General features: G+C 40.4%; 1 protein-coding gene across 3 annotated transcripts in view; it reads right to left on the bottom strand.

The window, feature by feature from the left end:
- Positions 1 to 23,012, bottom strand: part of LOC139760419 (putative divalent cation/proton antiporter TMEM165) — a 231,960-nt gene that overhangs the window by 158,966 nt on the left and 49,982 nt on the right. For all 3 annotated transcript variants that reach the window (XM_071683600.1, XM_071683602.1, XM_071683601.1), the window contains one exon: positions 15,331 to 15,506. In XM_071683600.1, the coding sequence (XP_071539701.1) occupies positions 15,331 to 15,506 (176 nt within the window). The remainder of the gene's footprint in view (positions 1 to 15,330; positions 15,507 to 23,012) is intronic.

Genomic DNA, 23,012 nt, shown 5'->3' with positions numbered 1-23,012 from the left:
AAGGGGAGTGGGGGAGGAATGGGATGTATTTAGGGAAGCAGTGATGGCTTATGCAAAAGATGCTTGTGGCATGAGAAGCGTGGGAGGTGGGCAGATTAAAAAGGGTAGTGAGTGGTGGGATGAACACGTATGATTATCAGCGAAAGAGAAAAGAGAGGCATTTGGACAATTTTTGCAGAGAAATAGTGCAAATGACTAGGAGATGTATAAAAGAAAGAGGCAGGAGGTCAAGAGAAAGGTGCAAGAGGTGAAAAAGAGGGCAAATGAGAGTTGGAGTGAGAAAGTACAATTAAATTTTAGGGAGAATAAAAAGATGTTTTAGGAGGCAAATAAAGTGCATAAGGCAAGAGAACAAATGGGAACATTGGTGAAGGGTGCTAATGGGGACGTAATAACAAGTAGTGGTGATATGAGAAGGAGATGGATTGAACATTTTGAAGGTTTGTTGAATGTGTTAGATGATAGAGTGGGAGATATGGGGTGTTTTGGTCGAGGTGGTGTGCAAAGTAAGAGGGTTAGGGAGAATGATTTGGTAAACAGAGAAGAGGTAGTGAAAGCTTTGTGGAAGATGAAAGCTGGCAAGGCAGTGTGTTTGGATGGTATTGCAGTGGAATTTATTAAAAAAGGGGGGTGACTGTATTGTTGCCTGATTGGTAAGGATATTTAATATATGCATGGTTCATGATAAAGTGCCTGAGGATTGGCAGAATGCATGCATAGTACAATTGTATAAAGGCAAAGGAGTAAAGGTGAGTGTTCAACTTATAGAGGTAAAAGTTTCTTGAGTATTCCTGGGAAATTATAAGGGAGGGTATTGACTGAGAGGGGTGAAGGCATGTACAGAGCATCAGACTGGGGAAGAACAGTGTGGTTTCAGAAGTGGTAGAGGATGTGTGGATCAGGTGTTTGCTTTGAAGAATGTATGTGAGAAATACTTAGAAAAGGATATGGATTTGTATATAGCATTTATGGATCTGGAGATAGAGTTGGTAGAGATGCTCTGTGGAAGGTATTAAGAGTATATGGTGTGGGAGGCAAGTTGTTAGAAGCAGTGAAAAGTTTTTATCGAGGATATAAGGCATGTGTACGAGTAGGAAGAGAGAAGAGTGATTGGTTCTCAGTGAATGTAGGTTTGCGGCAGGGGTGCATGATGTCTCTATGGTTGTTTAATTTGTTTATGGATGGGGTTGTTAGGGAGGTGAATGCTAGAGTTTTGGAGAGAGGGGTAAGTATGCAGTCTTTTGTGGATGAAAAAGTTTAGGTAGTGAGTCAGTTGTTGTTCGCTAATTATACAGCGCTGGTGGCTGATTCATGTGAGAAACTGCAGAAGCTGGTGACTGAGTTTGGTAGTGTGTGAAAGAAGAAAACTGAGAGTAAATGTGAATAAAAGGAAGGTTATCAGGTACAGTAGGGGTGAGGGACAAGTCAATTGGGAGGTAAGTTTGAATGGAGAAAAACTGGAGAAAGTGGTGTTTTAGATACCTGGGAGTGGATTTGGCAATGGATGGAACCATGGAAGCAGCAGTGAGTCACTGGGTGAGGGAGGGGGCGAAAGTTCTTGGAGCATTGAAGAATATGTGGAAGGCGAGAACATTATCTTGGAAAGAAAAAATGGGTATATTTGAAGGAATAGTGCCAACAATGTTATATGGTTGCAAGGTGTGGGCTGTAGATAGGGTTGTGCGGAGGAGGATGGATGTGTTGGAAATGAGATGTATGAGGACAACATATGGTGTGAGGTGGTTTGATCGAGTAAGTAATTAAAGGGTAAGAGAGATGTGTGGTAATAAAAAGAGTGTGGTTGAGATAGCAGAAGAGGGTGGATTGAAATAGTTTGGTCACAGAGAGAGAATGAGAGAGGAAAGATTGACAAAGAGGATATATGTGTCAGAGGTGGAGGGAACGAGAAGTAGGAGACCAAATTGGAGGTGGAAGAATGGAATGAAAAAGATTTTGAGCAATCAGGGCCTGAACATGCAGGAGGGTGAAAGGCGTGCAAGGAATAGAGTGAATTGGAATGATGTGGTATACCGGGGTCGATGTGCTGTCAATGGATTGAACCAGGGAATGTGAAACGTCTGGGGTAAACCATGGAAAGTTTTGTGGGGCCTGGATGTGGAAAGGGAGCTGTGGTTTCGGTGCATTATACATGACAGCTAGAGACTGAGTGTGAACAAATGTGGCCTTTGTTGTCTTTTCCTAGAGCTACCTCACATGCGTGCAGGGGTAGGGGGTTGTCATTTCATGTGTGGCAACGGGAATGAATAAAGGCAGCAAGTATGAATTATGTACGTGTGTGTATATATGTATATGTCTGTGTATGTATGTATATGTATACGTTGAAATGTATAAGTATGTATATGTGCGTGTGTGGACATGTATGTATATACATGTGCATGTGAGTGGGTTGGGCAATTCTTTCATCTGTTTCCTTGCGTTACCTCGCTAATGCGGGAGACAGCGCCAAAGTATAATAAATAAATAAATATAAATATTTTCCATATCGTTTTTATTCCTCCCTGTAATTTTCCATTTGGTGCAAAAGCCATCATTTCTATTTACAAATATCTATTTATCATATTTGCTTGCTCTCTCCCGCATTAGCAAGGTAGCGCCAGGCAACAGACAATGAATAGGTAAACCCACCCACATACACATGTAAGCACATATACATACCTATACAATTCAATGTATACATATATATACACATACACAGACATATACATGTATACACATGTGCATAATTCTTACTTGCTGCGTTTATTCATTCTCGTTGCCACCCCACCACACATGAAATGACAACCCATTCCCCCCTTCCCCCTCACGCACACAACTTAGCACTAGAAAAAAACAACAAAGGCAATATTCATTCACACTCTGTCTCTAGCTGTCATGTATAATACACAGAAACCACAACTACCTTTCCATATCCAGGCCCCACAAAACTTTCCATGGTTTACCCCACATTTCACATGCCCTGGTTCAATCCATTGACAGCACATCGATCCCAGTATACGACATCGTTCCATTTCACTCTATTCCTTCCACACCTTTCACCCTCCTGCATGTTCTGGCCCCGATCGCTCAAAATCTTTTTCACTCCATCCTTCCACCTACAATTTGGTCTCCCACTTCTCCTTGTTCCCTCCACCTCTGACACATTTATCCTCTTTGTCAATCTTTCCTCACTCATTCTCTCCATGTGCCCAAATCATTTCACTACACCCTCTTCTGCTCTCTCAACCACACTCTTTTTATTACCACACATCTCTCTTACCCTCTCATTACTTACTTGATCAAACCATCTCACACCACATATTGCCTCCTCAAACACCTCATTTCCAGCACATCCACACTCCTCTGCACAACCCTATCTACAGCCCACACCTCGCAACCATACAACATTGTTAGAACCCCTATTCCTTCAAACATACCCATTTTTGCTTTCTCAAATAATGTTCTCGCCTTCCACACATCATTCAACGCTCCCAGAACTTTCGCCCCCTCCCCCACCCTGTGACTCACTTCTGCTTCCATGGTTCCATTCGCTGCCAAATCCACTCCCAGATATCTAAAACACTTCAATTCCTTCAGTTTTTCTCCATTCAAACGCACCTCCCAATTGACTTGTCCTTCAACCCTACTGCACCTAATAACTTTCCTCTTATTCACATTTACTGTCAGCTTTCTTCTTTCACACACTTTACCAAATTCAGTCACCAACTTCTGAAGTTTCTCGCCCGAATCAGCCACCAGCGCTGTATTATCCGCGAACAACAACTGATTCACTTCCCAAGCCCTCTCATCCACAACAGACTGCATACTTGCCCCTCTCTCCAAAACTCTTGCATTCACCTCCCTAACAATCCCATCCATAAACAAATTAAACAACCATGGAGACATCACACACCCCTGCCGCAAACCGACAGTCACTGAGAACCAATCACTATCCTCTCTCCCTACTCGTACACAGGCTTTACATCCTCGATAAAAACTTTTCAATGCTTCTAACAACTTGCCTCCCACACCATATACTCTTAATACCTTCCACAGAGCATCTCTATCAACTCCATCATATGCCTTCTCCAGATCCATAAATGCTACATACAAATCCATTCTTTTTTCTAAGTATTTCTCACATACATTCTTCAAAGCAAACACCTGATCCACACATCCTCTATCACTTCTGAAACCAAACTGTTCTTTTCCAATCTGATGTTCAGTTCACGCCTTCATCCTCTCAATCAATACCATTCAATATAATTTCCGAGGAATACTCAACAAACTTACACCTCTGTAATATGAACACTTACCTTTATCCTCTTTGCCTGTGTGCAATGGCACTATGCATGTATTCCATCAATCCTCAGGCACTTCACCATGAGCCATACATACACTGAATATCCTCACCCAACCAGTCAATAACACAGTCACCCCTTTTTTAATAAATTCCTCTGCAATACCATCCAAACTCACCACCTTGCCAGCTTTCATCTTCTGCAAAGCTTTCACTACCTCTTCTCTGTTTACCAAATCATTCTCCCTGACCCCTCTCACTTCGCACACTACCTCAACCAAAACACCCTATATCTGCCACTCTATCATATAACACATTCAACATATCAAAATACCCACTCCAACTTCTCACATCACCACCACTTGTTATCACCTCCCCATTAGCCCCTTCACCGATGTTCCAATTTGTTCTTCTGTCTTATGCACTTAATTTACCTCCTTCCAAATCATCTTTTATTCTTCCTAAAATTAAATGATACTCTCTCACCCCAACTCTCATTTGCCCTCTTTTTCACCTCTTGTACCTTTCTCATGACCTCCTGCCTCTTTCTTTTACACATCTCCCAGTCATTTGCACTACTTCCCTGCAAAAATTGCCCAAATGCCTCTCTCTTCTCTTTCACTAATAATCTTACTTCTTTATCCCACCACTCGCTACCCCTTCTAACCTGCCACCTCCCACGCTTCTCATGCCACAAGCATCTTTTGCGCATGTCATCACCGCTTCCCTAAATACAACTCATTCCTCCCCCACTCCCCTTATGTCCTTTGCTCTCATCTTTTTCCATTCTGCACTCGGTCTCTCCTGGTACTTCCTCACACAAGTCTCCTTCCCAAGCTCACTTACTTTCACCACTCTCTTCACCCCAACATTCTCTCTTCTTTTCTGAAAACCTCTACAAATCTTCACCTTCGCCTCCACAAGATAATGATCAGACTTCCCTCCAGTTGCACCTCTCAGCACAGTAACACCTAAAAGTCTCTTTCTCAAGCTCCTATCAATTAACAGGTAGTCCAATAACACTCTCTGGCCATCTTTCCTACTTACATACGTATACTTATGTATATCTCTCTTTTTAAACCAGGTATTCCCAATCACCAGTCTTTTTTCAGCACACAAATCTATAAGCTCTTCACCATTTTCATTTATAACACTGAACACCCCATGTACACCAATTATTCCCTCAACTGCCACATTTCTCACCTTTGCATTCAAATCACCCATCACTATAACCCAGTCTCGTGCATCAAAACTGCTAACACACTCACTGAGCTGCTCCCGAAACACTTGCTTCTCATGATCTTTCTTCTCATGCCCAGGTGCTTAGGCCCCAATAATCACCTATCTCTCTCCATCCACTTTCAGTTTTACTTATATTGATCTAGAGTTAACTTTCTTCCACTCTATCACATACTCCTACAATTCCTGTTTCGGGAGTAGTGCTACTCCTTCCTTTGGTCTTGTCCTCTCACCAACCCCTGACTTTACTCCCAAAACATTCCCAAACCACTCTTCCCCTTTACACTTGAGCTTCATTTCACTCAGAGCCAAAACATCCAGGTTCCTTTCCTCAAACATACAATCTATCCTTTTTTCTCATCTTGGTTACATCCACACACATTTAGACACCCCAATCTGAGCCGTATATATGTAGTTTAATTCTAAAATGGACTAATTACAATGTGTATCTTCACTTGCTATACTGTTTCTCATACTCTAACCTCTATATATCTCCCTGAAGTACCTGAACTGCTGTGGGAACCCCATTTTCACCAAAAAATAGTTTACAGGCACACTAACAAATTCACTTGTATAGTAGCCAACATAAATTTTATACTGAAAAGTTCTCATACTACTGCTAAACCCTTAAAAACACCATGTGCAGAAATGTACTGTGGGAAATGATTCTACATGCACCACCCTACATGAGGAATCACAACTGGTTTAACCAAGAAATCCTTATGACAGTTTAGATTTTGGAATTGAAGACAATAATAGATATTTCAAGATTGTTTGATATTAGAAGACATTTCAGTGTTCTCATTTTTTTATAATGCAGCTCAAACCAGTGAAAAAGCTATAACAAACCAGAGTATGACTTACTGATACTTCACCATCATCATTAGAATCCGGTTTGTACTGAGGAAAGGAGTAGTGAAAAATTACTTCCAGAAAATCATTAACAGAATATTCACCTCAGCTCTAACTATTAGAGAGACCCTATAATACTGCACAATTAGTTGGAACTGGAATGGGGGTGAGTATGCACTCTAAAGAAAACAATTGGGGCAACTTTACAGTTAAACTTTTCAACTAAAAATTACAAGATATATATGAAAAAAGCCTACTTTGAGGAAAAGGTTATTTTCTCTGTACAGTACTAGCTAAATTCTAACAACTCTATAAAATTCAACAGGAAGGGCTCCTTGGAACGTTTTAATCAATGAGATCAAAAGGAACAAGCTCACTGCAGTCCAGAAATATACATCTAGATACAAGTAGCCCCCTTCTCTCCTTGCCATGGAAACACTCTCTCAGATAGTCAACAATGGAACCAGAGCTCCAAATGAGCACTGAGCCTTCCACAGTAAGGAGGGAGGCAGGAATAAGCCCTAACAGAATTGACCAATCAATTAAGAGAATATAACCTCTTAAGTATCAAAGTAGTTTTTCTCTGTTAAAAAGACAAGCTCACTTCCAACATAGCCTGCATATACTGGCAAGGCATGAAGGATGGAGGCAGAGGTATCTACAAAACTATAAAATAAAGAAATCATCATGTGAATGATACATTACAGAGTGAATGTAACTGGGATTCACAAGAGCTAAAGACTATTCAGAGAAGGTTGCTTACATACCTCAGGGAGGAAAAAAAAAAGCCTCTCCCAAGCTTTGTATCTTAAGAAGTCTAATCCATTTCTATTATATCAAAAATTCTAATTTGGATAAACTAACCTCAATGTAACAGATGTGAGCTCCTAAGCATATCCTGTAAATGACAAAGCAATGTTTGTCAATTGCCTGTCATTCAGTTCACCAAAATGTACTGACTAAATGGACTGATATATTTTTTGAAATTTGTAAAGAATTAAAACCTATTGATTAATGTATCAAGCACTTTTCAGAATAAAGAAGATCACAAAACTATTTATATATAATCATATATCATAGCTTCCTTTAAAAGTCATTTTGTGTAATCACATTAACATTACGGTCAAAGATTTCTCCAATTCTTTCCTTCCTTCCATTGTTATAATGTAACTCACATATGAATTTGAGATTCCTATACTTTTTGAATTCCATTGGTACACACTTGACGGTGATACTGCAAATGCAGTTATCAAATACTGATGTAGGTCTCCTCTCCACTATTTAACCATGGGTAAACACACTACAACCAATCTCAATCGAAACAGAAATGTTTCAGAATGACAATCCCTGTTGAAAGAAAATGGCCTTATTTCAACTTTTCTTTATTCTTCACTGTTTATTTTTTTTTGGGTGGTTTGCAAATCCCATCAACTACCTACACTGTTTCCTTAAAGCTGTATGATATAATGTTCCAGTTGCACTCACATAACGGTAAATTTGAAAAAGAAAAACAATAAATCCATGAAAAAACAGGTGTTACATTTACCTCACAATAAAAAAAAATTTATTTAAAATGTACAAACCAAGATATAACAAGAAACCATATGATACACAGTAATACCGTACAAATTCCCTAAACATGAATCTCCATATTCATGACTTTGTGACAGATTGCTGTAGTACTGTACAAAGACTCTCAGCACCAATGAATGGCCCCATCCTATCCCCTCAACAACACCTACCTGTAGTTCTGAAAGAATGATTTCATCACGTTTTCTTCTACTGTGCATGACTTTGATGAATTACTGTCTGTTTGTGTGGCATAAAAATGTTCTATCTTTATTACATAATCAGCAGAACAGCCATTTTCAAAAAAAAAAGAAAAAAAAAGTGGATGGTTTGGGGGGTTCTCTTTTCCATCTTTCTACATCTTGTCTCCAGACAAAGGAATCCACTTCAATGACATCATGAAAATTTGTGAAAAATGCCACTTATACACTGATAACTAACTCAATGACTCAAGCACAATGAGTTACGAGTCTAATATGAGGAACATGAGAAGTATGAGGAATGAAGGTCAGAAAACAACTACCCCTTTATTATATCATCATAAACTCCTCCCCTAATCCACATGCAAATTCTTTGTAGAAATCAAAATTAGCACCCGAAAAATCCTAGTGTCAATAACCTATATACAATGATGGGGGTTGTATGACTGACTGTGCCTGCACTAAAGACAAACTTGTATGGTTTGCCCTTTCTCACTCTCAAATGGAAAGTAAGCTTTATCAGTTTGCAGAAATAATTAATGTTACAAGCAACTACAGTATGCACCAGCAAAAACTCCTGGAGAGTTAGTTACCTATATAATAATATGGGAGAAGGTACAATGCTAGTATGTGCACTTAGTATGCTCCATGCACTAATGAGAGTAATGATGATTCAGGGAATGCTGAGCTGTTAGCACTGAGAAAATTCATCTGCATATCTGTTATCCACAGGTGTTGGGGGGAAAAGAGACAACAATGGAAGTTTAAACAAATGTCAACTAACCAAACCAGCAATAAGCCATACACTCAATCCACCTGGCATGCTAATTCTAAGTATTTGTGCTGCAGCAAATAGCATTCACTTAATTTCTTTTTCCCTTTCTTTTTAACCTATAATCATATTTCCTGGTGTACCTGGTGAATACCCACTGAAATTTTCGGGGGTCTACACCCCCACAGCCCAGACTGTTGGATTGGGTCACTGGTCGACCCAGTTGCTGGAGGCCACATTACCACCACAGCCTGGCTGATCTGATTCACTCTGTAGGTACTTGTCATGTACACTCTTGAACTTCTCTATATTGCATTCCATGAGATTTCTGACAATGGCTGGCAAGGTACTGAAGTGCCTTCAGCCCTGCATGTTCTCTCTTTTTGTGAATATTGAACCTTTGGATTTCAGGGGTAGTATTTCAAAAAATCTTCCATGCATGTCATGCCATCAGAATACCATTTCTGAATGTAAGTTGGGAACCATAACTTCTTAGAATTTCTAGTTATAGATGATCATATACTTCTCCTGTCTGCACTCCCAAGGAATATATACCTTCTGGGATATCAGCAATTTCCAGTAACTTACTTAAAATTATCACATATTATCATGGGCTATGAGAGTTCTCTTAACATTGGGCTATGAGAGATTTCTTAACACTATCTAATTCCGCAATTTTGCCTGTCTTGTATGTTGATGTTAGATTCTTTTTTATATTCATTATACTTTGTCGCTGTCTCCTGCATTAGCGAGGTAGCACAAGGAAACTGACGAAAGAATGGCCCAACCCACTCATATACATATGTATATACATACATGTCCACATACGCACATATACATACCCATACATTTCAACGTATACATATATATACATACACAGACATATACATATATACACATATACATAATTCATACTTGCTGCCTTTATTCATTCCAGTTGCCACCCCACCACTCACGAAATGACAACCCCCTCCCCCTCACTCCATCCTTCCACCTCCAATTTGGTCTCCCACTTCTCATTCCATCCACCTCTGACACATACATCCTCTTTGTCAATCTTTCCTCACTCATTCTCTCCATGTAACCAAACCGTTTCAATACACCCGCTTCTGCTCTCTCAACCAAACTCTTTTCATTACCACACATCTCTCTTACCATTTCATTACTTACTTGATCAAACCACCTCACACCACATATTGTCCTCAAACATCTCATTTCCAACACATCCACCCTCCTCTGCGCAACCCGATCTATAGCCCACGTCTCACAACCATATAACATTGTTGGAACCACTATTCCTTCAAACATACCCATTTTTGCTTTCCAAGACAATGTTCTCACCTTCTACACATTTTTCAACGCTCCCAGTACCTTCGCCCCCTCCCCCACCCTGTGACACATTTCCACTTCCATGGTTCTATCTGCTGCCAAATCCACTCCCAGATATCTAAAACACTTCACTTCTTCCAGTTTTTCTCTATTCAAACTTACCTTCCAACTGACTTGTCCGTCAACCCTATTGTACCTAATAATCTTGCTCTTATTCACATTTACTCTCAGCTTTCTTCTTTCACACACTGTACCAAACTCAGTCACCAGCTTCTGCAGTTTCTCACCCGAATCATCCACCAGCGCTGTAACATCAGCGAACAACAACTGACTCACTTCCCAAGCCCTGTCATCCACAACAGACTTCATACTTGCCCGTCTCTCCAAAACTCTTGCATTCATCTCACTAACAACCCCATCCATAAACAAATCAAACAACCATGGATACCTTACGCACCCCTGCCACAAACCTACATTCACTGAGAACCAATCACTTTCCTCTCTTCCTACTCGTACACATGCCTTACATCCTCGATAAAAAGTTTTTACTGCTTCTAGCAACTTGCCTCCCACACCACATACTCTTAACACCTTCCACAGAGCATCTCTATCAACTCTTATCATATGCCTTCTCCAGATCCATAAATGCTACATACAAATCCATTTGTTTTTCTAAGTATTTCTCACATACATTCTTCAATGAAAACACCTGATCCACACATCCTCTACCACTTCTGAATCCGCACTGCTCTTCCCAAATCTGATGCTCTGTACATGCCTTCACCCTCTCAATCAATACCCTCCCACATAATTTTCCCCAATTTGATGGTCTGTAAGTGCCTTCACCCTCTCAATCAATAACCTCCCAAATAATTTCCCAAACTTATACCTCTGTAAGTTGAACACTCACCTTTATCAACTTTGCCTTTGTACAATGGCAATATGCGAGCATTCCACCAATCCTCAGGAACTTCACCATGAGCCATACATACAGTGAATATCCTCACCAACCAGTGAACAACACAGTCACCCCCTTTCTTAATAAGTTCCACTGCAATACCATCCAAACCCGCTCCCTTGCTGGCTTTCATCTTCCGCAATGCTTTCACTACCCCTTCTCTGTTTACCAAATCATTCTTACTGACCCTCTCACTTCCCACACCACCTTGACCAAAACACCATATATCTGCCATTCTATCATCTAACACATTCAACAAACCTTCAAAATGATGTTAGAATGCATCAATATTCAATTCAAGAAAGAATTATCGCCTTGATTTATTTCATCATAGGTTCCTTTGTCTAGATGGTCCTGTCTAACCTAACATCTTTCTACAGAAGGCAACTGTTTTGTTCTATTCACAGAGGGTTAGGTTGTTGACATTATCACTCTAAGGCATTTCATTATCTAAATGGTTTACGATAGTGTCTGTGTCTGTCCGGTACTCTGTATTATTTCTGATTCTTTCATTTACCTCACATCAAAGGAGTTGAAATCTATCTCCACTGAACAGCATGTTGTTATCAACTGCCCAATTAAGACTTAGTTTATGTCTCTTCATAGTCTTTCGGCATTCTCTGTTGATGATATTTTCATACTTATTCCAGTATCATCTGCAGAGGATAATATGAAACTGTGGCTCACATCTATGTCAATGTCAGATATAAGAATGAGGAACAGGAGGGGTGCAAGTCCTTAGCGGACTGAGCATTCTACCATGGAGATACTGGTTTACAAGTACATGTTATAATCTATTAATGAAAAAGTTGTATATCCATCTCCCATTTTTTTAAAATTAGAATGCTTTTTTAATTCTTTGATATAACTCCATAGATACCCACCTAGATTTCTCAGCTATATCCCTGTAGGTGGTGGAGGAGAAGAGAAGTTTTGAGGGAGAAGCTATATCTGCTTGAGCACAACAATTTTTGAAAACAAAGAATGTAAAATATAAAGTCCAGAACAGAAAATCAAAATGATGGGATATATGAAAAAATAAAGCAATTGAGAATATCAGGAGGGAATTATTGACAATCAAAAGATGAATAACAAATTATCCCTGGGGACAGGGGAAAAAGAATATTTCCCATGCATTCCCAGCATGTCATAGAAGGCAACTAAAATGGACAGGAGTGGGAGGTTGGAAACCCTCCCCTTCTTGCATTTCAACTTCTAATAGAGGAAACAGAGGAAGGAGTCAAATGGGAAGTGCTCATTCTCCTCGAAGGCTTAAATTGGGGTGTCAATGTGTGTGGATGTAAACAAGGTGGGAAAAAGGCAAGATAAGTGGTATGTTTGAGGAGAGAAACCTGGATGTTCTGGCTCTGAGTGAAACAAAGCCCAAGGGTAAAGAAGAATGGTTCGGAAAAGTCTTGGGAGTAAAGTCAAGGGTTGGTGAGAGGACAAGAGCTAAGGAAGGAGTAGCACTACTCCTGAAGCAAGAGATGTGGGAGTATGATAAAGTGTGCGAAAGTAAATTCTAGATTGATGTGAGTAAAACTAAAAGTAAATGGAGAGAGATGGGTGATTATTGGTGCTTAAGCACCTGGTCATGAGAAGAAAGATTATTAGAGGCAAGTGTTTTGGCAGAAACTGAATGAGTGTGTCAGCAGCTTTGGTGCACGAGACTGGGTATTAGTGATGGGTGATCTAAGTAAGAAGGTGAGCAATGTGGCAGTTGAGGGTATAATTGGTGTACATGGGGTATTCAGTGTTGTGAATGGAAATGGTGAAGAGCTTGTGGTTTTGTGAGCTGAAAAAGGACTGGTGATTGGGAATACCCTGGTTAGAAAGATATACATATGTATACGTATGTGAGCAGGAAAGATGGTCAAAGGGCATTATTGGATTACATGTTAATTGACAGGCATGCAAAAGAGAGACTTTTGGATGTTAATGCACTGAAAGGGGCATCTGGAAGGATGTCTGATCACTATCTTGTGGAGGCAAAGGTGAAGATTTGTATAGGTTTCAAAAAAGAAGAAAAAATGGTTGGGGAGAAGAGAGTGGTGAAAGTAAGTGAGCTTGGAAAGGAGACTTGTGTGAGGAGGTACCAGGAGAGACTGAGTGTAGAATAGCAAAAGGTGAGAGAAAATGACATGAGGAGAGTGGGTGAGGAATGGGATATATCTAGGGAAGCAGTCATGGCTTGCGCAAAAGATGCACGTGGCATGAGAAATGTGGGAGGTGGGTAGATTAGAAAGGGTAGGGAGTGGGGGGGATGAAGAAGTAAGATGGTCAGTGAAAGAGAAAAAAAAGGGATTTGGCCAATACTAACAAGGAAGTAGTGCAAATGAATGGGAGATGTATAAAAGAAAGGGGCAGGTCAAGAGAAAGGTGCAATAGATGAAAAAGAGGGTAAATGAGAGATGGGGTGAGAGTATCATCAAATTTTTGGGAAAATAAAAAGACGTTTTGGAAGGAGGTAAATAACGTGTTTAAGACGAGAGAACAAATGGGAACACTGGTAAAAGGGGCAAGTGAGGAGGTAATAACACATAGTGATGAAGTAAAAAGGAGGAGTTTATGTATATATATAGGTATATGAGTGAATTTGCCATTCTTCGTCTGTTTCCTGGCACTTCACTTCCTCCTATTTTTCTCCATTCAAACTTACATCCCAACTAACCTGTAACTCAACCCTACTGAACCTAATAACCTTGCTCTTACTCACATTTACTCTCAACTTTCTCCTTTCACACACTTTTCCAAACTAAGTCACCAGCTTCTGCAGTTTCTCACTTGAGTCAGCCTCTAGAATGTATCATCTACGAACAACAACTGACTCATTTCCCAGGCCCTCTCATCCACAACAGACTGCATACTCACCCCTCTCTCCAAAACTCTTGCATTTGCCTCCCTAACCACCCCATCCATAAACAAAAATTAAATAACCATGCAGACATCACACACCACTGCTGCAGACCGACATTCACTGGAAACCAATTACTCTCTTCCTACTTGTACACGTGCCTTACATTCTTGGTAAGAACTTTTCACTGCTTATAGCAACTTACCTCCCACTCCATATACTCTTAAGACTTTCCACAAAGCATCTCTATCAACCCCATCATATGCCTTCTCCACATCCATAAATGCTATATACAAATCCATTTGTTTTTCTAAGTATTTCTCACACACACATTCTTCAAAGTAAACCCCTGATCCACACATCCTCTACCACTTCTGAAACCACACTGCTCTTCCCCAGTCTGATGCTCTGTACATGCTTTCACCCTCTCAATATACCCTCCCATACAATTTCCCAGGTATACTCAACAAACTTATGCCTCAGTAGTTTAAACACTCACCTTTATCCCCCGTCTTTGTACAATGGCACTATGCATGCATTCCGCCAATCCTCAGGCAGTTCACCATGGTCCATACATACACTGAATACCCTTACCAACCAATCAACAACACAGTCACCCCCTTTTTTAATAAATTCGACTGGAATACCCTTCAAACCTGCTGCCTTGCCAGATTTCTTCTTCCACAAAGCTTTCACTCCCTCTTTTCTCTTAACCATACCATTTTCCCCTGACCCTCCCACTTCACATACCACCCTGACCAAAACACCCTATATCTGCCATTCTTTCATCCAACACAATGAACAAACCTTCAAAATACTCACTCCATCTCCTCATTTCTACCTGTTATTACTTTCCCACTTGCCCCTTTCACTGATGTTCCCATTTGTTCCTTTGTCTTACACACATTATTTACCTCCTTCCAAAACATCTTTTTGTTCTCCCTAAAATTCAATTATACTCTCTCACCCCAACTCTCATTTGCCCTCTTTTTCAACCCTTGCACCTTTCTCTTGATCTCCTGCCGCTTTCTTTCATACAACTCCCAGTCACACAAACAATTCATATGAACGAGATTCATGGATGGGCAAAGCTACTAAATGCATGAAAAACCAGATGAAAAATATGACTAGAGAGATTTTTCATATCCAAATGTCTTTATACCTATAATATGGGAAATAATACCCTTTGGAATTTCAGTGTATGTGAATAAAATCCACATCAAAAACAACATACGAGTAAATTGACAGGAAGAAACTTACATCGTCTTCTCTGCGTCTTAAATCTGACTGCACTTCCTCAAATTCTTCTTGCCCTTCATCAGGTTTCATTCTCCAACCTTCTCGAAGCATTTTGATTCCAAAGATTGCAAAAAGAGCACTTGAAGCATAAAATGTGTATACACGGGGAATCCATGTGATGACATAACCAAACAATGCTGGAAAAAGAAAAAACAAAGAATTCAGCACAAAATCAAATCTATCACAAAATACAGACAGTTACTGCAAGACACATAATATAAAATGAAGAAAACTTATAAGAAACTAAGGTACACATAAAGACACATGGTGTATTGGAAAAATAAAAAACTAGCCTCTATGAACTATCACTCTGTACTATCATACAATCTTTATGGGTGTCTTCAGCTTCAAGACTTCATTCCAAGCAGAAGCATAGATGAATGGGCTCCTTCAGTGTAAGAAGTTCCTTATCAAGACTGTACTCCCTTCCTTCTACTCATGATGATACAGCCTCACTGAAGGTAACTTCTTACTTTTAGTGCAACTACTTGCATTTTGAGTTTGGTCTCACCCTTTTTCCAGTCTCTCTACTTCTGACCCATATATACTCTTTGTCAACCTCTCTTTACACATCTTCTCCCTACGTCCAAACAGTTTCAGCATACCTGCCTCAGCTCTCTCAACCATACTCTTCTTATAACCACACCTCTCTAACTCTACCATTTATTTACTCAATCGACCTCCTCACACTACATGTTGTCCTCAAATACTTAATTTCCAACCTACTTATATTCTCATCTACTGCCCATGCTTCTTATCCATATAACACTGTTTGAACTATTATAACTTCAAACATACCCATCTTTGCCCTCCTAGAGAGTGATCGCTCAATGCCTCTAGGACCTTTGCCCCCTCACCCACTCTTTGATTCACTTCAGTTCTCATGGTTCTATTTGCTATTTGCAGGTATGAAAACCATTCCATTCCCTCTAAGTTCTCTTCATTCAAACTAAAGCCCAAAGTAAACTGTTTCTGTTCACTGCTCAACCAAACAGCTCTGCTTTTATTCACATTTAATCTCAACTTTCTCCTTTCACTCACTCTACCTTATTCTGACACTAGACTCTGTAGTTTCTCATTACAACATTCTAATATGCCATGAGCACAGTGTCATCAGCAAACAACTCACCTCCCTATACACCCATCCTATAGCAGACTGCATACTTGCTACTCTTCCCAAGAACCATGCATTCACCTCCCTCTCAACCCTATCCACGAACAAATTAAACCGCCATGTTTACACCACACACCAATGCTGCAGATCCACCTTCACCTGCAACCACTAACCCTCCTTTCTACCTACTTCCACACAAGCCTCACTCACTTGGAAAAAACACCTTACTACTTCTAATGACTTCCCTCCCACACCACACATCAGAGCACCTTCAACAAAATATTGCTATCAACCCTAACAAATACTTCCTCCAAATCCAAAAGTTCTTTTTATCATAACCATTATCATATTCATTACTATTATTTTCATTTCATCTATTATATTATACTTTGTCGCTGTCTCCCACGTTAGCTAGGTAGCACAAAGAAACAGACGGAAGAATGTCCCAACCCACCCACATACACATATATATACATACAAGTCAACATATGCACATATACATACCTATACATTTTCATGTATACATTTATATTTATTTATTTAATTATTTTGCTTTGTCGCTGTCTCCTGCGTTAGCGAGGTAGCACAAGGAAACAGACGAAAGAATGGCCCAACCCACCCACATACACATGTATATACATACATGTCCACACAGCAAATATACACATCTATACATCTAAACATATCCATATATATATAAACACACAGACATATACATAATTACACATGTACATAATTCATAGTCTGCCTTTATTCATTCCCATCGCCACCCTGCCACATATGAAATAACAGCCCCTCCCCCCTCATGTGTGTGAGGTAGCACTAGGAAAAGACAACAAAGGCCACATTCGTTCACACTCAGTCTCTAGCTGTCATGTAATAATGCACCGAAACCACAGCTCTCTTTCCACATCCAGGCCCCACAGAACTTTCCATGGTTCACCCCAGATGCTTCACATGCCCTGGTTCAATCCACTGACAGCATGTTGACCCTGGTATACCATATCGTTCCAATTCACTCTATTCCTTGCACGCCTTTCACACCCCTACATGTTCAGGCCCTGATCTCTCAAAATCATTTTCACTCCATCTTTCCACCTCCAATTTGGTCTCCCACTTCTCCTCGTTCCCTCCTCCTCTGACACATATATCCTCTTGGTCAATCTTTCCTCACTCATTCTCTCCATGTGACCAAACCATTTCAAAACACCCTCTTCTGCTCTATCAACCACAGTCCTTTTATTACCACACATCTCTCTTACCCTATTATTACTTACTCGATAAAACCACCTCACACCACATATTGTCCTCAAACATCTCATTTCCAGCACATCCACCCTCCTCCACAAAACTCTATCCATAGCACACACCTCGCAACCATATAACATTGTTGGAACCACTATTCCTTCAAACATACCCATTTTTGCTTTCCGAGATAATATTCTCGACTTCCACACATTCTTCAACACTCCCAGAACATTCGCTCCCTCCCCCACCATATGATTCACTTATGCTTCCATGGTTCCATCCGGTGCCAAATCGACTCTCAGATATCTAAGACACTTCACTTCCTCCAGTTTTTCTCCAATCAAACTTACCTCCCAGTTGAATTGTCCCTCAACCCTACTGCACCTAATAACCTTCCTCTTATTCACATTTACTCTCAGCTTTCTTCTTTCACACACTTTACCAAACTCAGTCACCAGCTTCAGCAGTTTCTCACATGAATCAGCCACCAGCGCTGTATCATCAACAAACAACAGCTGGCTCACTTCCCAAGCTCTCTCATCCACAACAGACTGCATACTTGCCCCCTTTCCAAAACTCTTGCAATCGCCTCCCTAACAAACCCATCCATTAACAAATTAAACAACCATGGAGACATCACACACCCTTGCCGCAGACCTACATTCAGAGAGAGCCAATCACTTTCCTATCTTCCTACATGTACACATACCTTACATCCTCGATAAAAACATTTCACTGCTTCTAACAACTTTCCTCCCACACCATATATTCTTAACACCTTTCGCAGAGCATTTCTATCAACTCTATCATATGCTTTCTCCAGATACATAAATGCTACATACAAATCCATTTGCTTTTCTAAATATTTCTCACACACATTCTTCAAAGCAAACACCTGATCCACACATCCTCTACCACATCTGACACCACAATCCTCTTCCCCAATCTGATGCTCTGTACATGCCTTCACCCCTCAATCAATACCCTCCCATATAATTTCCCAGGAATACTCAAAAACTTACACCTCTGTAATTTGAGCGCTCACTTTTATCCCCTTTGACTCTGTACAAAGGCACTATGCACGCATTCCGCCAATCCTCAGGCACCTCACCATGAGTCATACATACATCAAATAACCTTACCAACCAGTCAATAATACAGTCACCCCCTTTTTTAATCATTCCACTGCAATACCATCCAAACCTGCTGCCTTGCCGGCTTTCATCTTCCACAAAGCTTTTACTACCTCTTCTCTGTTTACCAAATCATTTTCCTTAACCCTCTCACTTTGCATACCACCTCGACCAAACACCCTATATCTGCCACTCTATCAATAAACATATTTAACAAACCTTCAAAATACTCACTCCATCTCCTTCTCACATCACCACTACTTGTTATCTCCTCCCCATTAGCCCCCTTCACTGAAGTTCACATTTGTTCCCTTGTCCTACACACTTTATTTACCTCTTTCCAAAACATCTTTTCAATCTCCCTAAAATCTAATGATACTCTCTCACCCCAACTCTCATTTGCCCTCTTTTTCACCTCTTGCACCTTTCTCTTGACCTCAAGCATATTTTGCGCAAGCCATCACTCCTTCCCTAAATACATAATCTGCCTCCCTCACTCCCCTTACGTCCTTTGTTCTCACCTTTTTCCATTCTGTACTCAGTCTCTCTTGGGACTTTCTCACACAAGTCTCCTTCCCAAGCTCACTTACTCTCACCATTCTTTTCACCCCAACATTCTCTCTTCTGAAAACCTCTACAAAACTTCCCTTTCGCCTCCACAAGATAATGATCAGACATCCCTGCAGTTGCACCTCTCAGCACATTAACATCCAAAAGTCTCTCTTTTGCGCGCCTATCAATTACCACGCAATCCAATAATGCTCTCTGGCCATCTCTCCTACTTACATATGTAGAGTTAGGTATACCTCTCTTTTTAAATGAGGTATTCCCAATCGCCAGTTCTTTTTCAGTACATAAATCTACAAGCTCTTCACCATTTCCATTTACAACACTGAACACCCCATGTACACCAATTATTCCCTTAACTGCCACATTCCTCACCTTTGCATTCAAATCACCCATCACTATAAACTGCTCTCGTGCATCAAAACTACTAACACACTCACTCAGCTGCTCCCAAAACACTTGCCTCTCATAATCTTTCTTCTCATGCCCAGGTGCATATTTATTTATTTATTTATTTATTTTCACTATTTTCTTGTCAAAGCACCATGTATGAAAACTATCACTCCAGTAACACAACTATAAACATTTACTTCCCCTTTAAAAAAGTTCTTGTGTAAATACATTAAACATTTCCTTTTTCCATAGCCAGAGGTTGAACCATTATGTGACATTCATTTTTTTTCTTTTCATTTCAAGCTCGAAGTTTCAGTTTTCTAAAGTGTTTCTTACATTTTTCATATGTATATATATGTATGTGTGTGTGTGTGTGTGTATATGTGCGTGTGTGTGTGTATGTGTGTGTATGTGTATATATATATATGTATATTATCCCTGGGGATAGGGGTGAAAGAATACTTCCCACGCATTCCTCGCGTGTCATAGAAAGCGACTAGAGGGGACGGGAGCGGGGGGCCAGAAATCCTCCCCTCCTTGTATCTTTTTTTTAACTTTCTAAAATGGGAAACAGAAGAAGGAGTCACGCGGGGAGTGCTCATACTCCTCGAAGGCTCAGATTGGGGTACCTAAATGTGTGTGGATGTAACCAAGATGTGAAAAAAGGAGAGATAGGTAGTATGTTTGAGGAAAGGAACCTGAATGTTTTGGCTCTGAGTGAAACGAAGCTCAAGGGTGAAGGGGAAGAGTGGTTTGGGAATGTCTTGGGAGTAAAGTCAGGGGTTAGTGAGAGGACAAGAGCAAGGGAAGGAGTAGCAGTACTCCTGAAACAGGAGTTGTGGGAGTACGTGATAGAATGTAAGAAAGTAAATTCTCGATTAATATGGGTAAAATTGAAAGTTGATGGAGAGAGGTGGGTGATTATTGGTGCATATGCACCTGGGCATGAGAAGAAAGATCATGAGAGCAGCTGAATGAGTGTGTTAGTGGTTTTGATGCACGAGACCGGGTTATAGTGATGGGTGATTTGAATGCAAAGGTGAGTAATGTGGCAGTTGAGGGAATAATTGGTATACATGGGGTGTTCAGTGTTGTAAATAGAAGTGGTGAAGAGCTTGTAGATTTATGTGCTGAAAAAGGACTGATGATTGGGAATACCTGGTTTAAAAAGCGAGATATACATAAGTATACTTATGTAAGTAGGAGAGATGGCCAGAGAGCGTTATTGGATTACGTGTTAATTGACAGGCGTGCGAAAGAGAGACTTTTGGATGTTAATGTGCTGAGAGGTGCAACTGGAGGGATGTCTGATCATTATCTTGTGGAGGCTAAGGTGAAGATTTGTATGGGTTTTCAGAAAAAAAGAGTGAACGTTGGGGTGAAGAGGGTGGTGACAGTAAGTGAGCTTGGGAAGGAGACTTGTGTGAGGAAGTACCAGGAGAGACTGAGTACAGAATGGAAAAAGGTGAGAACAATGGAAGTAAGGGGAGTGGGGGAGGAATGGGATGTATTTAGGGAATCAGTGATGGATTGCGCAAAAGATGCTTGTGGCATGAGAAGAGTGGGAGGTGGGTTGATTAGAAAGGGTAGTGAGTGGTGGGATGAAGAAGTAAGAGTATTAGTGAAAGAGAAGAGAGAGGCATTTGGACGATTTTTGCAGGGAAAAAATGCAGTTGAGTGGGAGACGTATAAAAGAAAGAGACAGGAGGTGAAGAGAAAGGTGCAAGAGGTGAAAAAAAGGGCAAATGAGAGTTGGGGTGAGAGAGTATCATTAAATTTTAAGGAGAATAAAAAGATGTTCTGGAAGGAGGTAAATAAAGTGCGTAAGACAAGGGAGCAAATGGGAACTTCAGTGAAGGGCGCAAATGGGGAGGTGATAACAAGTAGTGGTGATGTGAGAAGGAGATGGAGTGATTATTTTGAAGGTTTGTTGAATTTGTTTGATGATAGAGTGACAGATATAGGGTGTTTTGGTCGAGGTGGTGTGCAAAGTGAGAGGGTTAGGGAAAATGATTTGGTAAACAGAGAAGAGGTAGTAAAAGCTTTGCGGAAGATGAAAGCCGGCAAGGCAGCAGGTTTGGATGGTATTGCAGTGGAATTTATTAAAAAAGGGGGTGACTGTATTGTTGACTGGTTGGTAAGGTTATTTAACGTATGTATGACTCACGGTGAGGTGCCTGAGGATTGGCGGAATGCGTGCATAGTGCCATTGTACAAAGGCAAAGGGGTTAAGAGTGAGTGCTCAAATTACAGAGGTATAAGTTTGTTGAGTAAAATACAGGAGAAGCCTATTGATACAGGGGTTAAATTGATGAGAACTGATATTGACGTTTGTGTAAATAAATTATACATTTCCTTTTTTCCATAGCCAGAGGTTGAACCAATATGTGACATTCATTTTTTTTTCATTCATTTCAAGCTAGAAGTTTCAGTTTTCTAAATTGTTTCTTACATTTTTCATATGTATATATATGTATGTGTGTGTGTGTGTGTATATGTGCATATGTATGTGTATATGTGTGTATGTGTATATGTATATACATATATGTATATTATCCCTGGGGATAGGGGTGAAAGAATACTTCCCACGTATTCCTCGCGTGTCGTAGAAAGCAACTAGAGGGGACGGGAGAGGGGGGCCAGAAATCCTCCCCTCCTTGTATTAACTTTCTAAAAAAAAATGGGAAACAGAAGAAGGAGTCACGCGGGGAGTGCTCATCCTCCTCGAAGGCTCAGAGTGGGGTGCCTAAATGTGTGTGGATGTAACCAAGATGTGAAAAAAGGAGAGATAGGTAGTATGTTTGAGGAAAGGAACCTGGATGTTTTGGCTCTGAGTGAAACGAAGCTCAAGGGTAAAGGGGAAGAGTGGTTTGGGAATGTCTGGAGAGTAAAGTCAGGGGTTAGTGAGAGGACAAGAGCAAGGGAAGGAGTAGCAATACTCCTGAAACAGGAGTTGTGGGAGTATGTGATAGAGTGTAAGAAAGTAAATTCTCGATTAATATGGGTAAAACTGAAAGTTCATGGAGAGAGGTGGGTGATTATTGGTGCTTATGCACCTGGGCATGAGAAGAAACATCAAGAGAGGCAAGTGTTTTGGGAGCAGCTGAATGAGTGTGTTAGTGGTTTTGATGCACAAGACCGGGTTATAGTGATGGGTGATTTGAATGCAAAGGTGAGTAATGTGGCAG

Source organism: Panulirus ornatus, chromosome 36, assembly GCF_036320965.1.
Source record: "Panulirus ornatus isolate Po-2019 chromosome 36, ASM3632096v1, whole genome shotgun sequence".
In the NCBI taxonomy this organism is placed as follows: Eukaryota; Metazoa; Arthropoda; class Malacostraca; order Decapoda; family Palinuridae; genus Panulirus; species Panulirus ornatus.
Note: the sequence above shows the minus strand (reverse complement) of the source record. Positions and strands in the feature narration are given on the sequence as shown.